The sequence below is a fragment of the Callospermophilus lateralis genome, chromosome 7, assembly GCF_048772815.1.
Source record: "Callospermophilus lateralis isolate mCalLat2 chromosome 7, mCalLat2.hap1, whole genome shotgun sequence".
NCBI lineage: Eukaryota > Metazoa > Chordata > Mammalia > Rodentia > Sciuridae > Callospermophilus > Callospermophilus lateralis.
The window spans coordinates 15,394,026-15,420,091 of record NC_135311.1 but is presented as its reverse complement, the minus strand read 5'-3'; the positions used below and the strand labels follow the sequence as shown (position 1 = coordinate 15,420,091).

The 26,066-nt window shown below is 35.7% G+C and overlaps 2 protein-coding genes across 2 annotated transcripts; both read right to left on the bottom strand.

Moving 5' to 3' along the window:
- Positions 1 to 1,511: 1,511 nt before the first annotated feature.
- On the bottom strand, positions 1,512 to 2,363 carry LOC143404049 (putative vomeronasal receptor-like protein 4). Its single transcript, XM_076862409.1, has one exon. The coding sequence runs from the start codon at positions 2,361 to 2,363 to the stop codon at positions 1,512 to 1,514; it is 852 nt and encodes a 283-aa protein (XP_076718524.1).
- A 21,986-nt stretch (positions 2,364 to 24,349) lies between these two features.
- Positions 24,350 to 25,249, bottom strand: LOC143404048 (vomeronasal type-1 receptor 90-like). The gene has a single exon (XM_076862408.1). It carries the CDS (start codon positions 25,247 to 25,249, stop codon positions 24,350 to 24,352), a length of 900 nt encoding a protein of 299 aa, XP_076718523.1.
- Positions 25,250 to 26,066: the final 817 nt, after the last annotated feature.

The window sequence follows — 26,066 nt, the reverse complement described above, 5'->3', positions numbered from 1 at the left end:
TCCCCAGCCCATAAATACCCCTGTGTGAACAATAAAAGTTTGCAGCTTGATCAGAACTACTGTCTTGCTGTCATCTCTCTGTGTCTCTTGTCCCTTCATTCCTCCCCATCTAGGTTCGCTGCCCACGTTGATGTGTCCTGCTGGTCGGGACAGATTTTGGTTACTTTGCTTAACATTATTGAGATATATATTCACATTGTACTCTGTATCAGTATTTCTTTTGTTATGACAGTAATATTCAAACATGTATATGGATGTTATATATCATTTTATATTTGTTCATAAATATATATATGAACATGTGCTTATACATATGTGGCTAATGTGTTTATGAGAGTGACAAAGTAGCTTTACATCAGTTTAGCCAGAAGCTGAACTTTCTCTCTCCATTTGGTTTGCACAACTTTTGTTTTATATATATATATATATATATATACACACACACACACACACACACACACACACACACACACACAAATGTGTTTATCCATTCTTGATGAACATTTGGATTTTCACCTATTTCCTAGTGTAAATGGTGCTGCTATTAACATATATGCACAAGTGTTTGAATATCTGTTTTTAATTCTTTGGGGAATATAGCTAAGAATGGAACTAGTAGGTCATATGATAATTTTATTTTCACATTTTTAGCCATCATCATATTTTTTTCAATACTCACTGAATTACCTTATATCCTTACTGTAAGTGTATAGGGCTTTCAAATTCTTTACATGGTTTCCAACAATTATTTCTATTTCTTTTTTTTTTTAGTGGAGACTTTCTATTGTTCAAGAAGTGCAGTCTCATGGTGTTTGTGTTTTTGTTGTTGTTGTTGTGGTTTTGAACACCTTGGTGGTCTGCCTCTGAGCTCCATCTCCTGCTCTTTTAATTTTCACTTAGAGACAGAATCTCACTAAGTCACCCTGGGTGCCCTTGAAATTGCATTTCTCCTGCTTTAGTCTCCTGAGTAGCTTGAATATAAGCATGCACATATTATTAGACAAAAAGAAAGAGAAAAGCATCAATGAGCCTCTAATAGAATTTCACTGAAAGAAACTTTAAAGAACAGCAATGCAGGAAGAAAGGAAATAGACCCAGTGTAAACGTCTGAGATCCAAAGTAAAAGGAAACTATAATAGTTTATAATATGCTAAGGAGGCCAAGTATAGCGACAATTAATGTAAATAACTTAAAACAAGATGTACATACAACAGAATATTATTCCCAAGATATTTGCTAAGTATTTAGATTACTTTGTTCTAACAAAAAAATTTATTCCTATCTTAACAATTTTTTCCAGAGGGAAAATTTTATGAACTAAAGAAAACAGTATTAATGAAATTGGCAAAGTAGCTTTACATCAGTTTAGCCAGAAGCAGAACTTTCTCTCTCCATTTGGTTTGCATAACTTTTATTATGTGTGTGTCAGCACTTATCAGCACCAAAAGACTGATGGTGCCATAGCCATTGGCCACAAGAATTTGAAGACACAACAGGATGGGGTCACCAGTCTATGTCATGACTACAGTCAGTGAAAAGATGGAGTCCACACAGTACAAGACCTCAAAGCAGTTGATGAGCAACAGAATAGTGTAAGTGGCCCTTTCTTCTGGGGATCTTCGTGGAGAAAACCTGGAGGTACGAAGAGACATGACTTGTTTTTTATGTCTATGCAAAAGATTTATCATGTATGCACTTGAAAAAACCATCAGACCCAGAAATAAGAGATCTCTCAATGCCACCAAGGCAAGAAAGAGGCTCCTGTGTCTGTACCTCATGAGCAGAAGGGAACAGTGGTCAGTAAGAAACAGAAGACCAGGCTGGGTCTTATTGGGTGTGGCCACAGTGCAAAGAAGCAGGTTGCTGGAGAGGGTCATGGTGAGAGCCCATAAGAAGACAAATAGCCCCACAATGGGATTTGTGGATGTCAGTTTGAAGTTGGCCAACCAGGAGCCATTGGGACTAATGGTGATGGCCTGAAGCACACTCAGGACACAGGTGGTGCAGATGGACAGCCCCCTCATGACCTTGTGCAGGAAGACAAGTACTTTGCATTTGAAGTCACCTGGAATGTTTTGTGTTTCCCAAATGTCTGTAGACACCAAAAGGCCCATGGTGGGGAGCATGAGGATGTGTGTTAGGGCCAAGTGGGTGACAGGGAGGTCGGTGAGCCTGGGCTTGTGGCCCATAAAGACCGTGGCAATGTGAAGGCAAAGCAGAATGGTGTTAGCTGTGATCCCAATGCCAGCCTGGGGATAGAAGGCTTTCCTTAGGGCAACATAACTGAAATGTGGGTCCATCTTCATGGGGAATCTGGGGAGAAAAACAGGGGCAGTGGAGAGCAACTCCTTTTTCATTGCCATGCTTCCAGTTCTACCTTCCCTTACAATCTCTAGAATTATCATCTAACAAAACAACAAAAATCTTTGTGAGTAGGCTAAGCTCTTAGTCTTAATGTTAATTTCAAATCAATGGTTGGTGGTGGCTCCATGGTAGAGTGCTGGCTTAGCATAAATAAAGCCCTGATTCCATGCAAATCACTGAAAGAGAAAAGAAAAAGTAAGTAAAAAATAAGTAAAGAATAAATTTCACCTTAAGCATCGTGCATTCTTCTGAAGAATGATTTTGCATACCTCCCATTCATCACTTGGAAGTGCTGAGATTTCACCCCTCTCTTTGAACCTGTACCACCATGTTTTCTGATGTAGCATAAATCATGTTACTTAATGGTGAGGTTTTGTTTGCTTTTCCATCTTCCCTGCAGCTTTCTCTATGTGAAGATACTGCCTTCTCTGGCTTGCATGTGCCATATCTGAAACACTGTGGCTTACATAAAATTTATTTACCATAAGCTGTCGATGTAAAGTTTGGATAAGCAGTAATCAGAATCCTTCAGGGAAATAATACCAACAAGCCTGTTCCCATGGATCATTCAAGTGCAGAATTTTAAGGGATTTAGTAATTTCTGTGCTCTTCTCCTATGACTTTTATTTATCTCAAGCCCATCATTTATTAGCTGGGGGAACACTTTCACTTCATCTAGGTTTCAATTGATTTCATGGGCAAATGGCAATCAGCTTACACTTTCCTTGTAGCATTTTTGGAGTGAGTAATTAGATAGGTGTCTGACACATATGAAGCACTGTAATACTGTTCATAACTTTTTGTCTCTTATCTTAGTGTGGTTTATAAATGTGATATATTAAGGACTTCCTACCATATTTAAGAAATGCTTATTCATGATTGGTTTTCTTTGGCAAACTTTGATCCTTGGATTCTGTTAGTATTGTACAGTTATTTCTTCAAGCTTTCAAATTACTACCTGCAATAAATATAGATGTTTTCACATTCCATATCTATTCCAGGAAAACAGGGACACAGCTGGTGGGGTCTCCTTCACAGTTCTTATCTCTGGTAAGTAATACCACCATATGTTTTTATTCTAATAAGTCTTTTGTATTAGAGAAAATAGCCCTGCTATCTCAATAGTAATGGGGGATGCCGTACTCCTGTACAAATTATTCAGTCAGGTACTAAGATAAATTTAGTTGCTCAGAAGTGGGATCTGACATCAATTGTCTTTCACTTGATTTTTCAGATGTACATGGTAAACAGCACATTGAACAGCAGGACCATGACTCTAATTCTGGCATCTCACTCAATCTCATTAATCTTTTTTTTTTTTAATTAATTAATTAATTAATTTATTTATTTTTTATTGGTTGTTCAAAACCCTACAAAGCTCTTGACATATCATATTTCATACATTAGCATACATTAGCTTCAAGTGAGTTATGAACTCCCTTTTTTACCCCAAGTAGAGATTGCAGAATCACATGGGTTACACATCCATATTTTTACATAATACCATACTAGTAACTGTTGTATTCTGCTGCCTTTCCTATCCTCTACTATCCCCCCTCCCCTCCCCTCCCATCTTCTCTCTCTACCCCTTCTACTGTAATTCATTTCTCACCTTGTTTGTTTTCCCATTCCACTTACAACCTCTTATATGTAATTTAGTATAACAATGAGGGTCTCCCTCCGTTTCCATGCAATTCCCCTTTTCTCTCCCTTTCCCTCCCACCTCATGTCTCTGTTTAATGTTAATCATTTCTTCCTGCTCTTCCTCCCTGCTTTATTCTAAGTTGCTCTCATTATATCAAAGAAGACATTTGGTATTTGTTTTTTAGGGATTGGCTAGCTTCACTAAGCATAATCTGCTCTAGTGCCATCCATTTCCCTGCAAATTCCAAGATTTTGTCATTTTTTAGTGCTGCGTAATACTCCATGGTGTATAGATGCCACATTTTTTTAATCCATTCATCCATTGAAGGGCATCTGGGTTGGTTCCACAATCTAGCTATTGTAAATTGTGCTGCTATGAACATCGATGTGGCAGTATCCCTGTAATACGCTCTTTTAAGATCTTCAGGGAATAGTCTGAGAAGGGCAATAGCTGGGTCAAATGGTAGTTCCATTCCCAGCTTTCCCAGGAATCTCCATACTGCTTTCCAAATTGGCCGCACCAATTTGCAGCCCCACCAGCAATGCACAAGAGAACCCTTTTCCCCACATCCTCGCCAGCACTTGTTGTTGTTTGACTTCCTAATGGCTGCCAATCTTACTGGAGTGAGATGGTATCTTAGGGTGGTTTTGATTTGCATTTCTCTGACTGCTAGAGATGATGAGCATTTTTTCATATACTTGTTGATTGATTGTATATCCTCTTCTGAGAAGTTTCTGTTCAGGTCCTTGGCCCATTTGTTGATTGGGTTATTTGTTATCTTATTGTCTAATTTTTTGAGTTCTTTGTATATTCTGGATATTAGGGCTCTATCTGACGTGTGAGGAGTAAATATTTGTTCCCATGATGTAGGCTCCCTATTTACCTCTCTTATTGTTTCTCTTGCTGTGAAAAAACTTTTTAGTAATCTTTAATCTCAGGACTTACAGTTTTTGATCTGTGTGACATTGTGAAAGTAGTTATAACTCCTTCCAGAGTCTCCATATGAGCAGTGAGAATGATGGAATGCATAATGTAATTTTTATTATACTCTCAAATTTTATCCAAATAACTTTCTAATGGAAGGCAGAGTTATTGAGATTCCATATTCTTGACATAATGCTTATGAAATACAAGCAAAACACATAAACATTAATACAGAAACAGAAGAGTTTCAGTCATGGCAAGACAAAGAGCCTATCTTGCGGTGTACCAAAAAAAATAGCATCAGGATGAGGCTCTTCAGATACTTTTAATCAAAAAGCTGAATCCAGGGTTGGAGTTGTGATCAGGAGTAGAGCACTTGCCTACCACGTGCAAGACACTGGGTTAGATTCTCAGCACCATGTAAAAATAAAAGTATTGTATCCAACTACAATGTAAAAAATCTTTTTAAAAAATTTAAAACAAGTTTCCAAATTTAAGTCATGCTCCTATCAATGGCCATGTTTAGATATGTGCAAACTAGGATGTAAACGGTCTTCAGTATTATAATCCAGTCACCATTTCCTTCTAGTAAATCACAAATTGCTGAAGATTTTGCTTAATTTACTTTAATGAACATGTAAACGTGAAGTCTGTGGTAATTCAGTGACTGGAACAAAACTAATTAAAAGTGTTTTGTGAAGGAATTTTTCAATTCAGAATATGATTAGTCAAAAGTTGGGTGGAAGGAGTGGTGGAAAATATTTTAGAAGAGAAAAAATTGTCTTAAAAAGATAAAAGATTTTCTGTATATTTTTATAAACTGCTCTCTTTACTACAAGAAATTCAGTGCAATTATAACAAAGGAATTTGTCATTTTAATTCTAGAAGCATTAATATATTTAATATAAGTAAAAATGTTATTACTGGTTTATTTTAGTTATATACATGAGAGTAGAATCCATTTTGATATAATTATAGAAGCATGGAATATAGCTTATTTTATTAGAAACCCATTCTTGTGGATGTACTTGATTTAAGATTCACTGGTTTGTTTTTGTTTATATGCATAGGAATGTTATGCACAATTCATTCTGCTAATTGAAAATCTTCTCAAATTCTATTCACTTTATTAATGATTATCATTAGTAAAGAATAACTACAGCTCATAGAACAGCTGGGAGAAGAGAAAAATTCTAGAAATTTTTCAATAATGCCAACCCATAGTATAATATTACTATATGTAGTATATAGTATGGTATGTTTTATTTTATTACAAACTTGTTTATTCTATTATTTTCCTGTCTCCCTGCATCTTTAGGACAATTTAAAAAGCATAAATGCACCTCCACTGAATATCTATGTGCAAAAAAGTGGAACATAAAGTAATTCTGATGTAGTGTACCAAGGACTATTTGAAAGAATGCAGTGTCTTTTTTTCATATAAATATACACTACACATTTTGTTGGAAGTTTCTACTCAAAATAAGATAGCCAGGTGCAATGGCACATCCCTGTAATCCCAGCTGCTGCTGAGGCTGAAGCAGGAAGACCCCATGTTAGAGGCCAACAACAGCAACTTAGGCCCTAAGCAACATAGTGAGTCCCTGTCTCTAATAAATTAAAAGGTCTAGAGATGTTGCTCCATTGTTAAGCACACCTGGGTTCAGTCCCTGGAACCAAAAATAGATCAAAACTAATAAAATATCCCCCAAACAAACTACATTCTCCAATATGTTTTGCAGACAGAAGTAACTACAATTATGTGCTGGTCAATGAGACGTCAGTGAAAGCCACTGGGCCTCTAGCTCTCAGTATTTTCTTTCTTCCCCTTCCCCTGTTAGCTGTCTTGAGAAGACAAAATAGGAATGTAAAATAGGGAGGGTCTGGGGCCTGTTGGCATGCTTGGATAACCATAGAAGCCCAGACTACTCGGTTCAGAGCTTTTTTCTTTTCAAGTTGAAAGGAAGAAATTTCAGTATGTGGCAGGTGTTTTTTTTATTGTTATTTGTTTGTTTTTGTTGTTTTATTTCTAGTAGAGAGAAAAGAGATGCATTGGATTTGCTTCTTGTTGACTCTCTTATTCAGAGTCCTTAGGTTCAGGAACAATCTAGGCCAAGAGAACCAGAAAACTGTGTCACCAATTCCTTTCTCAGGTCTCTTGGAATGAAGCTGTACAGGAAACTTGTGCAGTCCCTAGTCTGAGCCCTTGGGCAGCCTGTACCCTGAGTCCTGTCCAGAATACTTCACCATTCCCAGAAGTTTCACAGAGGGGGATTCTCTTTACTCTTGATGTCAACACTCAAGTCCCAAATCTCAAGGCCCCAATGACTCTCCTGAGCACTGTCTCCACAACAGGCAGACGCTGGTCCAAATCTCAATCCCTGCCCTGATTAACAATGTGGAATGTGACTTTGAGCAAGCCTTGTTCCCATGTATGAAGTGGGGCTGTGCCAACTGAAGACTTGAATCCAAATGAACAATAGGAAGAAGGAAGAAAGGAAGTAGGCAGGGTCCCAGGGTAGGAGGTGTGCATAATCGTGTATATTCAAGACTGCTTTTCTCAATGCTTCTCCAGCTGTACAGCTGTTCACAATGCTGTATCCACGTTGGGAACATCGTGTTGGTTTGGTGATTCTAAAAAATGAACCAAAGTGAAGGAGCTTGTAAATAGTAGGAGACATTAACTCTTAGGTCAGGCATGAATTTCTTTCCTTTCTTTCTCATTTTCTCTCCTTTTACCTTGAGAGATCATCAGTCCTCATGAGTGATACAGATGCCTCTGTACTGAGAATTAATATCACAGCACTAAAGCCCTTTCTTCTGTTTGCCATGTTTCCTTTGAAATTTTCATGGTCTTTTCCTAATATCAGGTCAACCAAATCCACTCTTACAATACTCACCTTCTTTGTGAAGACCAGTGGAAAAAAGACCTTAGACAGAAAATGAGTACCTTGAATGCCCAAGGAAGCTCACAAACCCTTACTTCCCTACACCAAGAATCTGTCTCTCTCTGTTTCCTAACAAGTGACTCCTTCATATTAAAACAAAAATTGACCTAGTGGTATTTTACTCCACCTGTGCTTCAGGAAATAGTGATCTAAAATGTGTTTTTCATTGTCCATCTCACTTCTCTCTTCTTACCCATTAAATGAGAACACTTCACCTGTCAAGCTTTGGTGGGAATTCTGCAGGGGAACTCATGCAAAGAGCAGAAGGGTGCACATTGTAGGATAAATACACGAAGCTCATATGGTCAAGAGACAGAGTTCTCAGTGAGCACAGTAGTAGACATTTGGCTTGCCCCATGTAACAGGAAAATCATTCTCTTTTGTAATTTCTGAAACTGGGAAGGAGCAAGTCCTAATCCAAATTTCTCACAACAACCTGCTCATGACTAAGCTCAAATTTGCATTGGTTGGAGAAATGACCTTCCAGCTCAGGTGGAACCAGAAATGTTCCATGAACTGTGTTTTTAAACCTGAGAATAAATCCAGTCCATATCCAAGCAAGATTCAGGTGATAGGTATATATTTCCTTCTCTCAACAAAGGGATTTATTTGTTTTGGTACCAGGGATTAAACCCTGGGGTGCTTAACCACAGAGACACATTCCCAAGCCTTTTTAAATATTTTAATTATTATTATTATTATTATTATTATTATTATTATTATTTATTTTGAAAGAACTTCTCTCGTAGTTGCTTAGGGTCCTGCTAAGTTGCTGTGGCTGGCTCAAAACTTGTGATATTCCTGACTCAGTTTCCCAACTCACTGGGTTTACTGGCTCATGTATGTAGAAATCAAATTTGAGAGGCAAATTTATTGATATATGAATGTCATGGTTATGAGTATTTTTTCCAGCACACAGACCTGAGAAATCCATCTTCCTAATTTATATTTCTTCATATCTAACACTCTATTTTTTATAATTTGTTCTTTTTTGGCAGGATGTACCCCATTTGGATCCATGTTAGTGAGCTGAGATGTGTTTTCTATGATTGGTACCCATCAAAACCTAAGGTCACTTTGGAAGATTAGAGATACACATGCAAAACGTTTTCATCCAGGGGGGGCTTGTTTATCATTGTCTGAGAATGGAAGTAGTAGTTTTCTTTTCCTTTGAGGATGCCTTGTCTAATTCTGCAAGACAGATGCTGTCAGACTTCAGATGCAACAAGATTAGTAGTCTATTGAGAGATGAGCTTAAGATATCTGCTCCATATAACCTCATCTCGGAAGCCACAGCTCAAAATCTGAGTGAAAGAGAAGGAAGGGAAAGCTCCTAGGTAGGAACTGGAGAAATGCATTGTTACATCTGACACTTGCCACATCATAACCAGGACAGAGGTACTTTTCCTCATGTGCTACAGGACCTCTTTAAATTTAAGTCAGGTAGTAATTTTCATGTAATAGATAGGATTTTATTTTGTTTTATACAAATTTATAATATTATATGTATTATCTTACATGAGTTATTTTAAAGTATAAGAACTCATGAGAAATAATAATTCAAAGTCCAACAATTTCTATCTTTACATAAATTTATAGAACTTAAAATGTTTCAAATCTTCATATATTTGTTGCCAATTTGTATTTCTTCTTATGTGAAGTGCCTGTTCACTTCCTTTGCCTATTTATTAATTGGAATATCTGGTTTTTAAAAATATTTTTATTTGTTTATATGTCCTGATGATTAGTGCTCTCTCTCTGAGGTGTAGGTTGAAAAGATTTTCTCCAATTCTCTAGGCTCTCTCTTCACATCTTGCTTGTTTTCTTTTCTGTAAATAAACTTTCTAATTTGATACCATCCCATGAATTTACTCTTTTTTTGGTGGGAGGGGTAGGGGTTAGTGTGGATTAAACTCAGGAACACACAACCACATATTCACATCCACAGCACCATTTTGTATTTAATTTGAGAGAGGGTTATAATTCTTTTGTTTTAAAAGTATTGTTAAAGAAATCAGTTGGACATTTGAGCCTAAATTTTCATGTAGTAGGTGCAATTTCTCCAGTCTAATGTTTTGATCCTTGATCCACATAGAATTAAAATTTGATAAGCACAGGAGATAGGAGTCTAATTTTATTTTTTTACACATTGATTTCCAGTTTTTCCAGCACCTTTTTTTTGAAAAGAGTATCTTTTCTTCAATGTATGTTTATGGTGACTTTGTTTCATATGAGATCACTGCATTCGTGTGGTTTGCTTCTCTTTATCTTCTATTCTGTACCATTTGTCTTCAAGCCTGTTTGGTGCCAATATCATGCTGTTCTGTTATTATAGCTCTGTAGTATAAGTTAAGGTCTGGTATGGTGATGCCTCCTGTTTTTCTTTTCTTGCCGAGGATTGCTTTGTCTATTCTGGGTCTCTTATTATTCCAAGTGAATTGCATGACTGCTTTTTCTGTTTCTATAAGAACAACACTAGAATCTTAATGGGAATTACACTGAATATGTGCAGTGCTTTTGGTCACATGACCATGTTGACCATATTAATTCTGCATATCCAACAACATGGGAGACATTTCCATTTCTAAGGTCTTTTTCAATTTATCTCTTTAGTGTGATGTAGATTTCATGGTGGAGGACATTCTCCTCTTTTGTTCAATTCATTCACAAATATTTTACTTTTCTTTGAGGCTATTGTGACTGAAATAGTTTTCCCAATTTCTCTCTCAGTTGATTCTTCCTGATGTATAAGAACACAATTAATTTGTGGGTGTTAATTTCATATTCTGCCACTGTGCAGGATATGTGTTCAATAAGTTTTCTGGTGGAATTTTTGGATCTTCTGATTATACCAACATGTCATCTGTAAATGGTGATAGTTTGTGTTTTTATTTTCCTATTTATATCCCTTAATATTTCTTTTGTGTAACTGCTCTGGCTAGAATTTTCAGGACTATGTTGAATAGAAGTAGTGAAAGTGGACATCATTCTCTTGTTTCCACCTTTAGAGGGCATGCTTTTAATTTTTCATTTAATTGATGTTGACTTTGGGTCTACAATATAGCTTTTATAAAGTTTATGTATGTCCCTACTGTCCCTAGATTTTCTAATATTTTGAATAGGAATGGATGCTGTAATTAGTCAAGTGTGTGTGTGTATGTGATTTTTTTTTGCATCTATTGATATAATCATTTGGTTCTTGTCTGTACGTGTATTAATGTGATGAATTCTGTTTATTGATTTCTGTATGTTGAACCACCCTCCCATCCCTGAGATGAACCGCATTTGATCCTGGTGCACTATATTTTAATATGTTTTGAAGGTGATTTTCCAGTAATTTATGAATATTTTTTTTATATATTCATTAGGAATATTAATCAGAATATTTTTCCTTGGTGTGTCTTTGTCTACTTTTGGTATCAGGGTGACGCTAGCTTTTTACAATGAGTTTGAAAGTGTTACCTCCTTTTCTATTTTATGGGATGATTTGAGGAGGACTAGTGGTATTTATTTCTCAAGGTCTGGAAGACTCTGCCAAGAATCCATCTGGTCCTGGTCTTTTATGCTTGGTAGGCTTTTGGTGGTGTATTGCATTACATTGCTTGAGTTTGATCTCTTTTAAATTTCTGTGTCCTCCTGATTCTATTTGGGTAGGTCATGTGTCTCTAGAAATTTGCTGATGTTGTAAGATTTTATGTTTTATTAGAGTGTGAATTTTCAAAATAGTATAATATATAATCTGTATTTCATAGTGTTCATTGTGATCTTTCCATTTTCATCACTGGTACAAAACACCTCACAAAAATGGAAACATATACTGTGGCATTTCTAAGCAGAGATAAAAATTGAGGGGACCCCACCATCTCTCTACATGTTCCCCTGGAAGACAATTGGAATGAGGAAACATCTATGTTTATTGCACGTAGAAATTTTAAAATGAGAAGAAAATAATGTCCAATATTACAGGACTTAAGAATCAAATTTTTGCCAAAGGAGGCCAATCTTACATGGGCATTTTTTACCTATACTAAGAAATCTTTAACATATTGCACATACTCCCCCACACCAAGATTAGAGACAAATAACAAAACAATAAGGAATGATTTTATTTTGCTTTATATATGTCAAGCACATATTTAATTACTCACTCCAACAATACCAGAAGGAAAGCACTAACCTGACCCACACTAACGGATGACATACACTGAGGCACAAATCATTAGGTATGATGACAGTTTCCTCACAGTAAATTGTGGGACCTGAATTAAGTGAAGGCCAAGTCTGAGGAGAAAAAAACATAACTAAACTCTTTACAATTCTACACTTGAATAAAGAAACATGGGAATGGGCATATTAATATATATATACAATTTAGTTATAGATGGACACAATAGTTTTATTTATTTATTTTGGTTTGGGGTGCCAAGAACTGACTCCAGTACCCTACACATGCTAGGCAATAGCTCTACTACAGAGCTAAACCCCAGGCCAAGACTTCTATTTCTGCTTATCTTAACTTTATATCAACAGGTTGTGGTAAATATTTTTTATATAAGCAGCAATATTTTAGATACTTCAGATGAAAGCCAAATACAACAGCATCTTCATCTTTAAGAAATATGCAGGAAAGACAGAAAGGCTGACCATTTTAATCATGTAATTTATCCTATTAAGAAAAACCTTAGGTATACAGGCCCAATGACAAGAGTAAGATCTGAGCACTTCCATGAAATAAGAAGTTGTACAAAATCATTCCTCAGAAGAATTACAGATGCTTGAGATAAAATTTATTTTTAATTTATATTTTATTTACTTTTTTCCTATTTTAGTGTTTGGGATAAAGCTAGGTCTCCATTCATGGTAGGCCAGTGCTCTACCTTGGAACCACAAACCAGCCCTTAACTTAAAATTAAGGTGAAGAATAAGACCATATCCTCTTTACAAAGATATTTTTTGGTAATCATGATTCTAGACATTGTAAAGGTGGTGGTTGGACTAGAAGCATGGCAATGAAAAGATGTTTCTATCAAATGCTCCTGTTTTTCTTTCCAGGATCCTGATGAAGATGAACCAATGATTCAGTTATGTTGCCATAAGAAATGCCTTCTATCCCAAGGCTGGCATTGGGATCTCAGCAAACACCTTTCTACTTGGTCTCCACACTGCTGCTGTCCTTGTGGGCAAAAAGCCCAGGCTCACTGACCTCCCCGTCACCCACTTGGATCTAACACACATCCTCTTGCTCCTCACCACGGGTCTTTTGGTGTCCACAAACATTTGGGAAACAAGGACATTCTACGTGTCTTCAAATGCAAAGTGCTTGCCTTCCTAAACAGGGTCATGAGGGGACTCTCCATCTGCACCACCTGTGTCCTGAGTGTGCTTCAGGCCATCACCATCAGCCCCGTGGCTCCTGGTTAGCCCACTTTAAACTGAAATCCACAAATCACATTATGGGGCTATTTGTCTTCTTATGGTTCCTCACCATGTGCCTCTCCAGCAACCTGCTCCTCTACATTGTTGCCATTCCCAATAAGACCCAGCCTGGCCTTCTGTTTCTCACTGAGCACTGTTACTTTGTGCTCATGAGCTACATGAGCAGGACCTTCTTTCTTGCTTTCATGGCATTCAGAGATCTCCTATTTCTGGGTCTTATGGTTCTTTCCAGAGCATACATGATAATTCTCTTGCATAGACATAAACAACGATCCAAGTTTCTCCACAGCCCTCATTTTTCTCCAAGAAGTTTCCCAGAACAAAGGGCCACTCACACCATCCTGTTGCTCATCAGCTCCTTTGAGATCCTGTACTGTGTGGACTGTATCATCTCCCTCTTCACAGGTGCAGTGTGTACCAGTGACCCCATCCTGCTTGGTCTCCAAATGCTCTTAGCCAATGGCTATGGCACAATCAGTCCTTTGGTGCTGATCAGTGGTGACACTCAAATAATTAAAAGTCTAAAAACTAAGTGGAGAAACAAAGATCAGTTTCTGCCTAAATTAATCTAAAGCAATGTTGACACACTCCTTAATTTTTTTCTCTAATTCATAACATTTCTCCTCTGACAAAAAAAATTATTAAGATAGGATTAAAACAGTATCTTAAAACAAATTAAATAGTTCTAAATACTTTGTGGATTTTTTTCTCTATAGGCATCTGGGTTTTGTTCAATAATTTTAGTAATTTTCAGTATATCTGTCTTCATTTGTATACTATAAAGTATTAGTTGACATCTCAGACCTTAATACTGGGTCAGTTTTATTTCTTCCAGCTTTATAGTTCTTAAAATTTCTTTCAGTGAAATTCTATTAGAGGCACATTGATGTCTCTCTCTCTCTCTCTCTCTCTCTCTCTCTCTTTCTGTCTAAAAATAGATACATGCTTATCTTCAAGTGACTCAGGAGACTAAGGCAAAAGGAGGGCACCCTGGGAAATTTAGTGAGACTCTATCCCTATATAAAAAAAACAAATGGCAGAAGATCAGTGGTGAACCACCTGGGAGTTTGTTTCCCTGTACCAAAAGCATTAAAACAGTAACAACAACAAAACCCACCAAATACCATGTAATAGCACTTCATCACCAATAGAATGGCTTCATTTAAAAAAGGGGGGGGATAATAAATGTTGGTAATTATGTGAGGAAATTAGAACTCCCACATAGTTATGGTAAGAATATAAATGATATAGAAAGTATAGAAAATAATTTGATGTTTGCTAATTATTAAACATAGAATTACCCTATAATCTACTAATTCCATTCCTAGCTGTAGTCCCCCAAGAATTGAAAATAGATACTTAAATACATGTACATGAATGTTAATGGCATCACTATTCACACAAGAACAGAGATGAAAACCCAAATGTCCATTAAGAGAAGAATGGATAAACAAATGTGTATGTATTTGTATGTTTACTTGCCTGAGTAAGCACAGGTACATATAGATACATTCATGTAAGTAAATATACAACTATATATACCATCCAGATGTATGTTTGAATATTACTCTGCCATAAAAAATGAAGTATTGACATAGGCTGCAACATGAATGAACCTCCAAAATGATAAGGGAAGTCAATAAAATCAAACATGAAAATTCTCATGTGCTTTAACTAAATTCATATGATATGTCCAACAATTGGAAATGTTAGAATAAGAAAGGAGAAAGGTGATTGCCAGGACCTTGGAGGGCATGATAGTCAGTATCTGCTTATCATATACTTGGTTTTCTTCCAGGCAGGGATTAAATGTTTGAAACATGGTGAATGGGGGTAATTATACCACAACATTGTAAATGTAACTACATCACAGATTATATACTGGGCTTTCTTTGTGAGAATTCAACCTCTATAAAATAAAAATGAAAAATAATCCTGAAAATACTAAAGTCTATTCAACTATAGCTCAAGGTGACAAAAAGGAACCAATAAAATCAGACATGACTTTCTTAGCCCTGTATTTGAATACATGACCAGGGTAACTTCACACATGTGCAACCACAAGAATAGGATCCTCATTAGAATACATTATACTCCATGTTTAAGCTCCCTTTGGTCAACTCCTAGAACCAAAATAAAATTTTAAAAAAATCATTATTCCTCCACAAAGGCTGTAAACTTTGGGGGAAATGTAAGGACTAAAGTATATAAAGAAGCAGGATTAGGGCTTGATAGTAGGATAGAAACCCCTGGAAGCTAGATTTACCATCAAGCTTTGCGTTTGGGATCAGAGAACATGGGAGATTCTATGGCTCCCCAGTGCCTATCATTTGTGAGAAACTTGTATTTGCTGCAATTCAGTAGAATTCCAGTGTTGTTTGGGGTTATATGTTTGATTTTTTTTGAAATTAAGTCCTGATAACAGTGAACATTTTAAATATGCAATCTAGTGACATTGACAATATTGCTGTGTAATCACCATATTTAACTTCTTTCTAGCCTTTTAGTCACTACAAAAGAAAACCATGTTTCCATTAAGCAAAAACTCTCCCATCTGCCCTCCCAGGCCCAGACAACTGCATTTTTCAGTCTGCAAAGGTACATATCCTAGGTATTTCACATGAATGAAATTATACTCTCTCTATATATTGTTATTTTGGTTTTATTTACTTAGTTTAATATTTCTGAGATTCATATATGTAGTAGCATATATCAGCATTGCTTTGGTTTATATAGTCATGGGCACATGCACAGTGCACATTTTCACTATCCACTTATTTGTTGATAGACATTTGGATTGTTTTCACCTTTTTGTGAGTTTATGAATTCTTCATCAATAATTTGTATTGATGCTTTTATAAACATTCATATACAAGTGTTTGAGTGTCTGTTTTCCAGGTCATTTGAGTATAGAGCTGGGAGTAGAGTTGGTGAGTTATGTGAAAATTTTATGTATGAATCATCAAACTGCTTTCTGTCCATAGTGTATGTCATTTCACAATTGTAGCAGAAATTTATGGGAATGCCAATTTCTTGACTTTGTCACCAACTGCTGTTATATTTCCTGCATTTTCAGTTCTTTATTAAATTGAGCTGGCCTGCTGAGTTTAAACTGGTATCTAATTTTTTTTTATCTTTTTAAAAAAGTCTTGGCTACATGGGGAGCTGAAGATGTAACTCTGTGGCAAAACACTAGCTTAGTCTGCTCCTGGTCCTTTGAGTCCCAATACCACACACACAAAATAAATCACAGGGATGTGAACCCAGGGGCACTCTCTTACTGAGTTAATCCATATCTTTTCTTTTCTTTTTTCTTTCTTTCTTTCTTTCTTTCTTTCTTTCTTTCTTTCTTTCTTTCTTTCAACTTAAGGCAGTCTGTGAAAATTGAGAAGTTTGGCCTCCAACTTGAAATTCTCTTGTCCTGGCCTCTCAAGAAGATGGGGTTATGGGTATGTTTCTGGCTGCTAAACTATTTGTGAAAAACAAAGCATTTTGTAGCAATTTTTTTGAAAATAAAAGGGAAAATTTATATGAAATATAATTTCACTAAAAGAACTCTAAAGAAATATAATACAGGAACACACAAGCACTAGGTGTCGCTGCTCTGGACCATCTTCACAGAACTGGTTGCTATATTTGTATATATACTATCTGTGGTAGTTAGACACTTGCTTCTTTCTTTCTAGATTTCTCCATGTGTACCATTATCAAGCTATATAAGTTCACATCATTGTCTCTGACCATGATGAACAGTAGCAGGCTCAGTCTAGATTTCCATTTTGACTCTTTTTGTTTGTTTCTTTGATTTTTTTTGATCTCATAGATTTTATTTCTTTATTTTTGCATTACAATTCTTAATACACCATTATACCATATTTTATTATATCTCTGATTATAAATAAGGTATCCTGACACCAAATTCACACCTTCATACATGTATTTTGTATAATGATGAGGGTCTCCGTTCACCTTAATTTGCTGTCCAACAGCACACAGCCTAGTTCCAACTAGCCACCATATGCATATTTGTTTAATTTTAGTAGCAGTTCATAAATTCTCTTCAATGCTTCTTTTTATTGATTTTAAAAAAATGACAGAAGAATGCATTACAATTCTTATTACACATATATACAACACAATTTTCCATATCTCTGGTTGTATATAAAGTATTTCCTTACCTATTAGAGTACAGTGTTGATATACATTAACGCAGATCTTATCTACAGTCTCATAATTTCCATTTCAAACAGTGGTAAAATTTCCTTACCTCACTTTCTTTTTAAAGTTCTTATTTTCATTTACTTACATTAGAGTTCAGGCTTTGTAAAATGAATTTCATTGTTTTGAAAAATGGCAGGTATTCATTTATGTATCATCCCAGCACAGTACAAAAAATATCCTTCACTTTAAAAGTGAACTTGGTATTTTGTTGTTGTTGTTGTTGTTATTGTTGTTTCTGGGGTTTTGTTTGTTTGTTTGTTTGTTTTTGAGACAGAGTCTTGCTGTGATACCCAGTCTCGTCTCACACTGGTGAGCTTATGCTCAGCTTCTTGAACAGCTGGGACTGCAGGCACAGGATTCCAGGCCACATCCAATTTTAATCCAAGTGTTGCTATTTTGTCCAATTCAGAAAAACAGTAGTCTTAGGTATACTTAAAATTGTCTCCACAGTAATGTTGCATAAGTGGAATAAAAGAAGTATTCTTTGTATCCTGGCTTCTGTCACTCAGTGAAATCCTTTTAAGTTTCATTTTTGAACGAATAAACAGGCTATATTTTTGGGGTTTTCAATGAAAATTTTTTGGAAGTACATTTACTTCTCCATTAATTTGCAAAATAGTGTTTGTATTTCTTCCAGTTTACAGTGTTCAATAATGAAGCTGCTGTCATCACTTGCATATGTAGCAGTGGTCAACCTCATGCTTTAATTATAACCCATGCCACACTGCCACTGAGACTTCTTTTGAGGTAGACATGGCTTCCTTTCCTCTTTCCCCCACTCCCACTTCTTTTCCTGAGTGCAGCGAACAAGATTAAGTTTTCCCATCCTGGAGCCAGACAACTTTGAGCACACATCCACTACAGGAACCAAGGAATTCATACTTTAGGGATGGCACCAGAATATCTAAGAAATGGCATTTCCCAAATTAAGAAATGAATCATAATTCTCATAGAAGAAGTATCTAGCAGGCAGCTTTTAAATACTTTTTTTTAAAACAATGTTTATTCTGCCATGCAGGTGGTGGGTATGCCTCTAATCCCAGAAGTTCAGGAGACTGATGCAGGAGGATCATGAGTTCAAAGCTAGGGAAGTGCTAAGCAGCTCAGTGAGACCCTGCTTGTAAATAAAAATACATAATAGGGCTGGAGATGTGGCTAAGTGGTTGTGTGCCCCTGAGTTCACTCTCCAATACCCAAAATCAAAACAAAACCTTGTTTTCTGTGATAAGTGGAATCACAGCCTCTATGACTGGAGTCCCCTGTGCTCTCCTTTGTTAGCAAAGCAATACTATACCTGCTTTTCCTTATTTTAAGATCCATGTCCTCATTATTAAATTGGCCTTAGGGATAAGAATTAAACCTTCAGTAACCATTTCTGTGGGCATTAGTTTACAAATAATGTGTGTAAAATCTGAAAGTGTGATTGCTAGATCCTATGGTAGCTTTATTAAGAATACAATCTACAGTGCTCTTTCCCCACAAGACTGTATATGGCATCCCAGTAACAATCAAGGGTCCATCCTGAGCTCTGCAACCAACCAGTATTCTTTGCTATTGAGCTTTGTGTGAGTGTGTGTTATTTATGAGTGGTTATTGGCATCTTCTAGTACTTTTGAATTTCTTCCCCCAGTGACATGTGCTGTTGAGTATCTTTTCAGACATCTTGATGCTGTGTATAGAGCTTATTTGATGAAGGATCTTTCCACATCTCCTTCTCTTCTCCACTTCTCCTTCTCTGCAACTCCTGTGGCTCAGCATCCCATCATTTCAAGTAGTGAGACATGATCATTAATTAAAGCAGTGCTATTGTGTATTTTGATGATTTTGTTATTTAGAAGGTATATATGTGCAAACTTTTTACAAGTTACCTGAAACAGTCCTTAATTTTTAGTTGTTTCTTAGGTCAAAACTTTAAAGGCAATAATTACCAGAGAGGAGCAATGATATTAGTAGGCAGTAGATTATGACATTACATAATTTCCCACAGTTATCATTTAAAATATTTAATGCCATAAAATATTGACTTCTATTTAGAAAAGTAACTCTGTTGTCTTTTTTACTTTTTCTGATTAAAACAATACTACAAATACATAATTTTCATAGCATGAATTATTAAGGCCAATCATTTTCCATCTATTCCTCTACAATTTTAATTTGACATTTTGACCTCATGTAAAATATGTTACCAAGAAAATGAAGAACCTGTCAATACATGAGGCAGTGTACCCTTATAAGACTGAGAAGCACAGACATCTGCTTAAAAAAACCCTCCTCCTTCTTCAGATAAATTACAAGGTGGCACACACCTGTAATCCCAGCTACTTGAGACATTCAGGCAAGATGATTGAAGTTTAAAGAGCGTCTCAAATAATGTAGCAAGGCCCTAAGCATCTTATTGAGACCCTGTATCAAAATAAAAAATACAAAGGGCCTGGGATGTGCCTCAGTGGTTAATCAGAGCTGGGTTCAATCACTACTAGGTTCAATCCCTGGCCAAACAAAAAACCAAAAATTTGACTTAAACCCAATTCATTAAAAAGCCTTAAAACTGTTAGGAGATTCTAAAAATTATTATTATTTTTGGAATACTTTGGATCATGACATGTAAAATAATTTTTATTTAAGAGTTTTTTTCACAGATGCTTATAAGGTTACTGAAAACATTTTTTTTTTAAAATTCTCTGTCTCTTTTTTTGTTTTGATGCTTGGGTGTTTGAACCCAGGGCCTCATGCATGCCAGGCAAGCACTTTACCACTGAGCCACATCCCCAGTGCAATTCTCATTCTTTTTTAAAATACATTTTTATTAGTTCTAATCAGTTATACATGACAGTGGATAGATCTTCAATTCATTGTACACAGATGAAGCAGTATTTTTTTCTTCCCTGGTTGTACATGAAATAGATTCACATCATTCTTGCAATCCTACAAGTACCTAGGGTAATGATGTCCATCTCATTTCACCATTTTTTCTATTCCCTCCAAATTTCTTCACTCATCTCATGACTCCCCGCCCCATTGTGGAGTAGCATACACTTATCAGAGAAAACTTTCAGTCCCTCCCCCCCCCTTTTTTTTAAGATTGTGTAATTTTGCTTACCACGGTATTATCCATCTCCATCCATTTACCTGCAAGTGCCATAATTTTATTTTCCTTTAATGCTAAGTAATGTTTTTTCTGTGTATATGAGCCACATTTTGTTTATCTATTCATCTATTTTTATTTATTTGAATTTGTTATACATAACAGCAGAATGCAATTCAATTCATATTACACATATAGAGCACAATTTTTCATGTCTCTGGTTATACACAAAGTAGCATAACACCATTCATGTCTTCATATGGTACTTAGGGTAATGATGTCCATATCAATTTACCATTTTTCCTGCCGCAATCCCCCCTACCTTACCATTCCTCTCCTTTGCTCTATCTAAAGTTTGTCTATTTCTCCCATGTTCCCCACCATCCCCATTATAAATCAGCATCCTTATATCATAGAAAACATCCAGCATTTGCTTATTTGTGATTGGCTTAATTCACTTAGCATTATATTCTCCATTCGTTTACCTGAAAATGCCATAATTTTATTCTCTTTTAATGCTAAGTAATATTCCATTGTGTATATCCATTCATGTACTAAAGGACATCTAAGTTGGCCTCACAACTTATCTATTGTAAATTTTGCTTTTATAAATATTGATATGGCTGTGTTCCTATAGTATAATGTTTTTAAGCCCTTTAGGTATAGACTGAAGAGTGAGGTAGCTGGGTCAAATGGTAGTTTCATTCCCAGTTTTCCATGGAATCTCCATACTGCTTTCCATATTAGCTGCACCAATTTGCAGTCCCAACAGCAATGTTTGAATATTCATTTTTCCACACATTCTTGTCAACATTTATTGTTGTTGTTGTTATTTTTTAATATTCTTATTAGTTGTTCATAGACCTTTGTTTTATTTACTTATTCACATGTGCTGATGAGAACCAAACCCAGTGCCTTGTACATGCTAAACAAGCTCTCTACCACTGAGCCACAACCCCAGTCCTTATTTTTATTCTTAATAGCTGCAATTCTGACTGAAGTACTTTTGGTTAGCATTTTTCTAATTGCTAGGGCTGTTGAATATTTTTCATATATTTGTTGATAAATTGTGTATCTTCTTCTGAGAAGTGTCTGTTCAGCCCCTTATCACATTTATTGATTGAGTTGTTTGTTATTTGGTTTTAAGAATTTTATGTTATTTATCTATTGGTGCTCTATCTGACATGCCTGTGGCAAAAATTTGTTCCCAAAATGTAAGCTGTCTCTTCACCTTATTTTTTTCTTTTTCTTAGAGGAACATTTATATTTTGAATCAATCCCATTTATTTATTCTTAATTTTATTTCTTGCTCTTTAGGAGTCTTGTTAAGAAAGTCAAGCCTAATTTGACATGAAAATGATTTGGGACTACTTCTTTTCCTATTAGGTGTAGGGTCTCTGGTCTATTTACTAGGTCCTTGATAAAGTTTGTTATGTATTGTACATGGTTAGAGATAGGGGTTTAATTTTATTTTGCTCCTATGGATTTCCAGTTTTCCCAACACCATTTGTTGAAGAGGCTATCTTTTTGCCAATGTATGTTCTTTGTCACTTTGTCAAATATGAAATACCTGTATTTATCTAAGTTTATCTCTCTGTCTTCTATTCTGTGCCATTGATCCACATGTATATTTTTGTGAAAATACCATGCTTTTTTGTTACTATATCTTTGCAGTGTAGATTAAGTTATGTATTGTGATGCCCCTTGTTTCACTCTTCTTCCTAAGAATTGCTTTGGCTATTCTGGGTCTCTTAATTTTCCAAATGAATTTCATGATTGCTTTTTGTATTTCTACAAGAAATAATGTTTGGATTTTAATTGGAATTACATTGAATCTGTATAGCACTTTGGGTTGTATGGGCATTTTGACAATTTTGATTTAGCTTATCCAAGAGCATGGGAGACTTTTTTTTTGAGACTCTTGTGAATGGGATACTTTTCCTAATTTCTCTTTCAGAGGATTTATCATTGATGTGTAGATATGCATTTGGTTAATGGGTATTCATTTTATATTCTGCTACTTTGCTGAATTTATTTATTAAGTCTAGAAAAATTTTCTGCTGGATTTGTTTGGATCCTCTTAGTATAGAATCTTGTTATTGGTAAATAATGGTAGTTTGAGTTCTTCTTTTCCTATTTGTATTTCTTTAATTTCTTTCATCTAATTTCTCTGTCTAGAATTTCAAGAACTATGTGGAATAGAAACTCTCTTTAAGGTTATATTTTTATATATGAATTTTTCAGGGTACATTATGATAACTCAGTACATGTATATAATTTGTAAAATCAGACCACAGCAATAAGTATTTTAATCTCTTCAGCTGTTTTTTTTTTTTGTTTTTGGAATTTTAATTTAATTTTATGTTTTTCAATTTAATTTTAAGTTGCACATTTTAAGTTGTTTTAACCAATAGTCCCCCTACTGTGCCAAAGTTATTGACACAAAGTGATTTCTCCATTCTGTGTTTATACCCCTCCATGAACTCTTTCCACTTGTCCTCTCCTTGCTCTCCCAATTTCTGGTGACCACCATTCCATTCTGTTCTACTAGAACTACTTATTGTTTCCTACAAATGAATGAGAACATGTGGTGTCTGTCCTTCTGTAATGGGTATATTTCACTTAATATAAAGAAGGTCATTGGGCAACTTTTGTTATGGTAAAGTGCACATGACAGAAAATTTACCATTTTGATACTTTTTTTTATTCCAAAAGCTTTGTTTTATTTGTTGTTTTAGATATGCATGGCAATAAGTTGTATGACATATTATACACATATGAGGTGCCACCCATTTCAATTTGGGGCCCATTCTTGTGATTGAACTTTGTGATGCTCTCTAAAAGTGCAGGTCAGACTCAGCAAGAACATTTATACTGTTGTGAAAATATTCATAATCCATCTCTAGCACTTTTTTTTCTCAAACTATTGTGTTGCTGTCCAATTAGAGCACCCCACTGACTCACTTTCTCAGACCCTGGTAACTATCATTCTATTTTCTGTCTATATAGGTTTCTACTCTCAGTTCCACTTTCTACATTAAAATATTACAGCATTGGATAATTTGTGACTGATAGGTCACTTGCAATAATGTCTTCAAAGTTCACTAATTACTACCTCGGGCATTTTTTTGTTCCAGGCTAAATTATATTCCACAGTATGTCCAGGCCATGTTTTACTTATACATTCCTATGATTAGGGGCATTGATGTTTCCACCAGGGTTTGTCATTAATAATGCTACTCTGAGCTCTGGTGTACATATGATGATTTGAGTCCTTACATTTAATTCTTTTTAACAGACAATAAAATAAAAGTTAACAGAAAAGGCATTAATTCTTGGCACAAATTATTGACATTTTTGTTAGGAACAATATAGCTCCTTTAAACACTTATTAAAAAGTGATATACACTCTTAATGTGTTGATAATAGATAACTCAGATCATGAAGGTGAGACTCAAAAGAATTTCTTGCTTACACCAAGCAAATAAGTTGGGCCCTTGTGTTATCTCAAAAAGGTAAAACATTGACATTTCTATAATATATTTGTTATTCACATGTCTCAAAGTAATAGATTTAACCCAACATGCATATGTCCATAGTCTCTTAATCCAGAGAGCATATATTCTATGCTGTGACTTATTGTTCAAAAGCCAGTATATTGGCAGGCTAGGGAAACTTATCTATCATCAGTAGTTAAATATGTTCTATCTTCACAAAGAAAGATTTTCAGAAGTTAATAATTCGTTTTTCAGTACAGATTAGCAGCCAAGGGCATGTTGTGGCATAGCCATTGGCCACCATCAAATGAATATAATAACAGACAGGATCATTGCTCCACATAGTTCTTGAGGAGGAGAAGATGCTGTCCAAACAGTACATGAGCCCAAAGAAGCTCATAAGCAATAGGATAGTCCAGGTGGCCCTCTGTACAGGGGATGCTTTTAGAGAAAGGCTGGTGTTGTGAAGGTGCTGAAAGTGCCTCTTATGCCTGCACAAGAGAACCACCATGTATCCACTCGAGAGAGCCATAAGTCCTACAAGAAAGACATCCCGGAATATACCAAATACAGAAAATAAATGCCTGAGGAAATAACTCATTTGCACAATTTTGCAGGGTTCAGTAATAAACACAATGACATTTGAGGTCACATTTGGAATGGCAGTAGAAGACAATGAGAAGTGGGTATTCAAGGACATGTAGAAGGCCCACAAGAAAACAAGAAAACAAAGGGTCTGCTGTGGGGATTTATGTTTAAACTTTGCCAAGCAGGAGCTTCTGGGGCTGAGGGTGATGGCCTGTAGGACACTAAGCAGGCAGGTGGCACTAATAGAGAAGCCCCTGAAAAACCTGTGCCAGTAGATTATGGATTTACATCTGATGTCATCCCAAAAGTCCTGAGACACAAAAATATTTGTAGCTGTGTACACCACAATTATCATCATCCCCAGGTGGATTAGGGCCAAGAGACCAATGATCAGGTCAATAGGCTTAAGCCTGTGGTGGAGAAGAAACGTGAAGATGTGGAAGAGAAGAAGAATGGTGTTGCCTGAGATCCCAAGGCCAACTTCAGAAAAAAATGCACTTTTTATACCAATATAATTATATAGTTGGTAGTTCTTTTCCATCTTTTGGGGAAAGAATCATGTAGTATATATCTAAGGAGAAAATAAATAAAAAGACTTAATTCCAAACACTGTCACCCCTTGAATCTCACCCTGTTCTATTACCATCAGAAAATGTGTGGATTTACCCCAACACACCTTTCTCACTTCAGCACTCAAGTCTCTCTGATGTTCTTCAGGTATCATTTTCCTGAATTATGCAACAATAGTATGGCTCCAACTGTGTATCAACTTTTTTATCCATTCAGAATTACCATGTGCTATTGAAAATAATTTTAGATTATAATCTCATTTTGAGGTTTTCTGGTATAGATCCTGACTTTTTTTATATATATATTTCTCTTCTTAGTTAAGCTTTAAGTACACCTTGAAAGTTCTACAAATTTTGGGTTTTATACATGGGTATATTATTTCAGTGCCATCTTTATTTTGGTTTATTACCAGACCTAATATCTTCAATATATCAACTGAGCCAATATTAAGCATTACATACTCTAACACATTGTTTGAAATTTCACCTGAGATCTTCCATTACTTTCAAGTGTAATCTTAAGCAGTCTTTGATACTAAACACTGATCATCTCATCTACAAAATTTGGGCAGTAATATTACTTTAATTCTAGAGCTGTTATTTGTGCAGAAGATGAAGTTCCAAATATGAAGTGTTTCTAACATATAATGACCTTGAAAAATATTGGCCAGTATTTTTTAATTCTGTAGTTTCTCATGCATGTTACATGGAAAACTTAATTCAGTTATTTTAATAACTACTTCTGTTGCTGCCTGAAAAAGTTTTATAATTTTGGAGCATGTTATCACT

Bases quoted from the DNA above. Each gene is read 5' to 3' on its own strand.
- LOC143404049 (XM_076862409.1), bottom strand. From the start codon at position 2,363: ATGGCAATGAAAAAGGAGTTGCTCTCCACTGCCCCTGTTTTTCTCCCC.
- LOC143404048 (XM_076862408.1), bottom strand. From the start codon at position 25,249: ATGGAAAAGAACTACCAACTATATAATTATATTGGTATAAAAAGTGCA.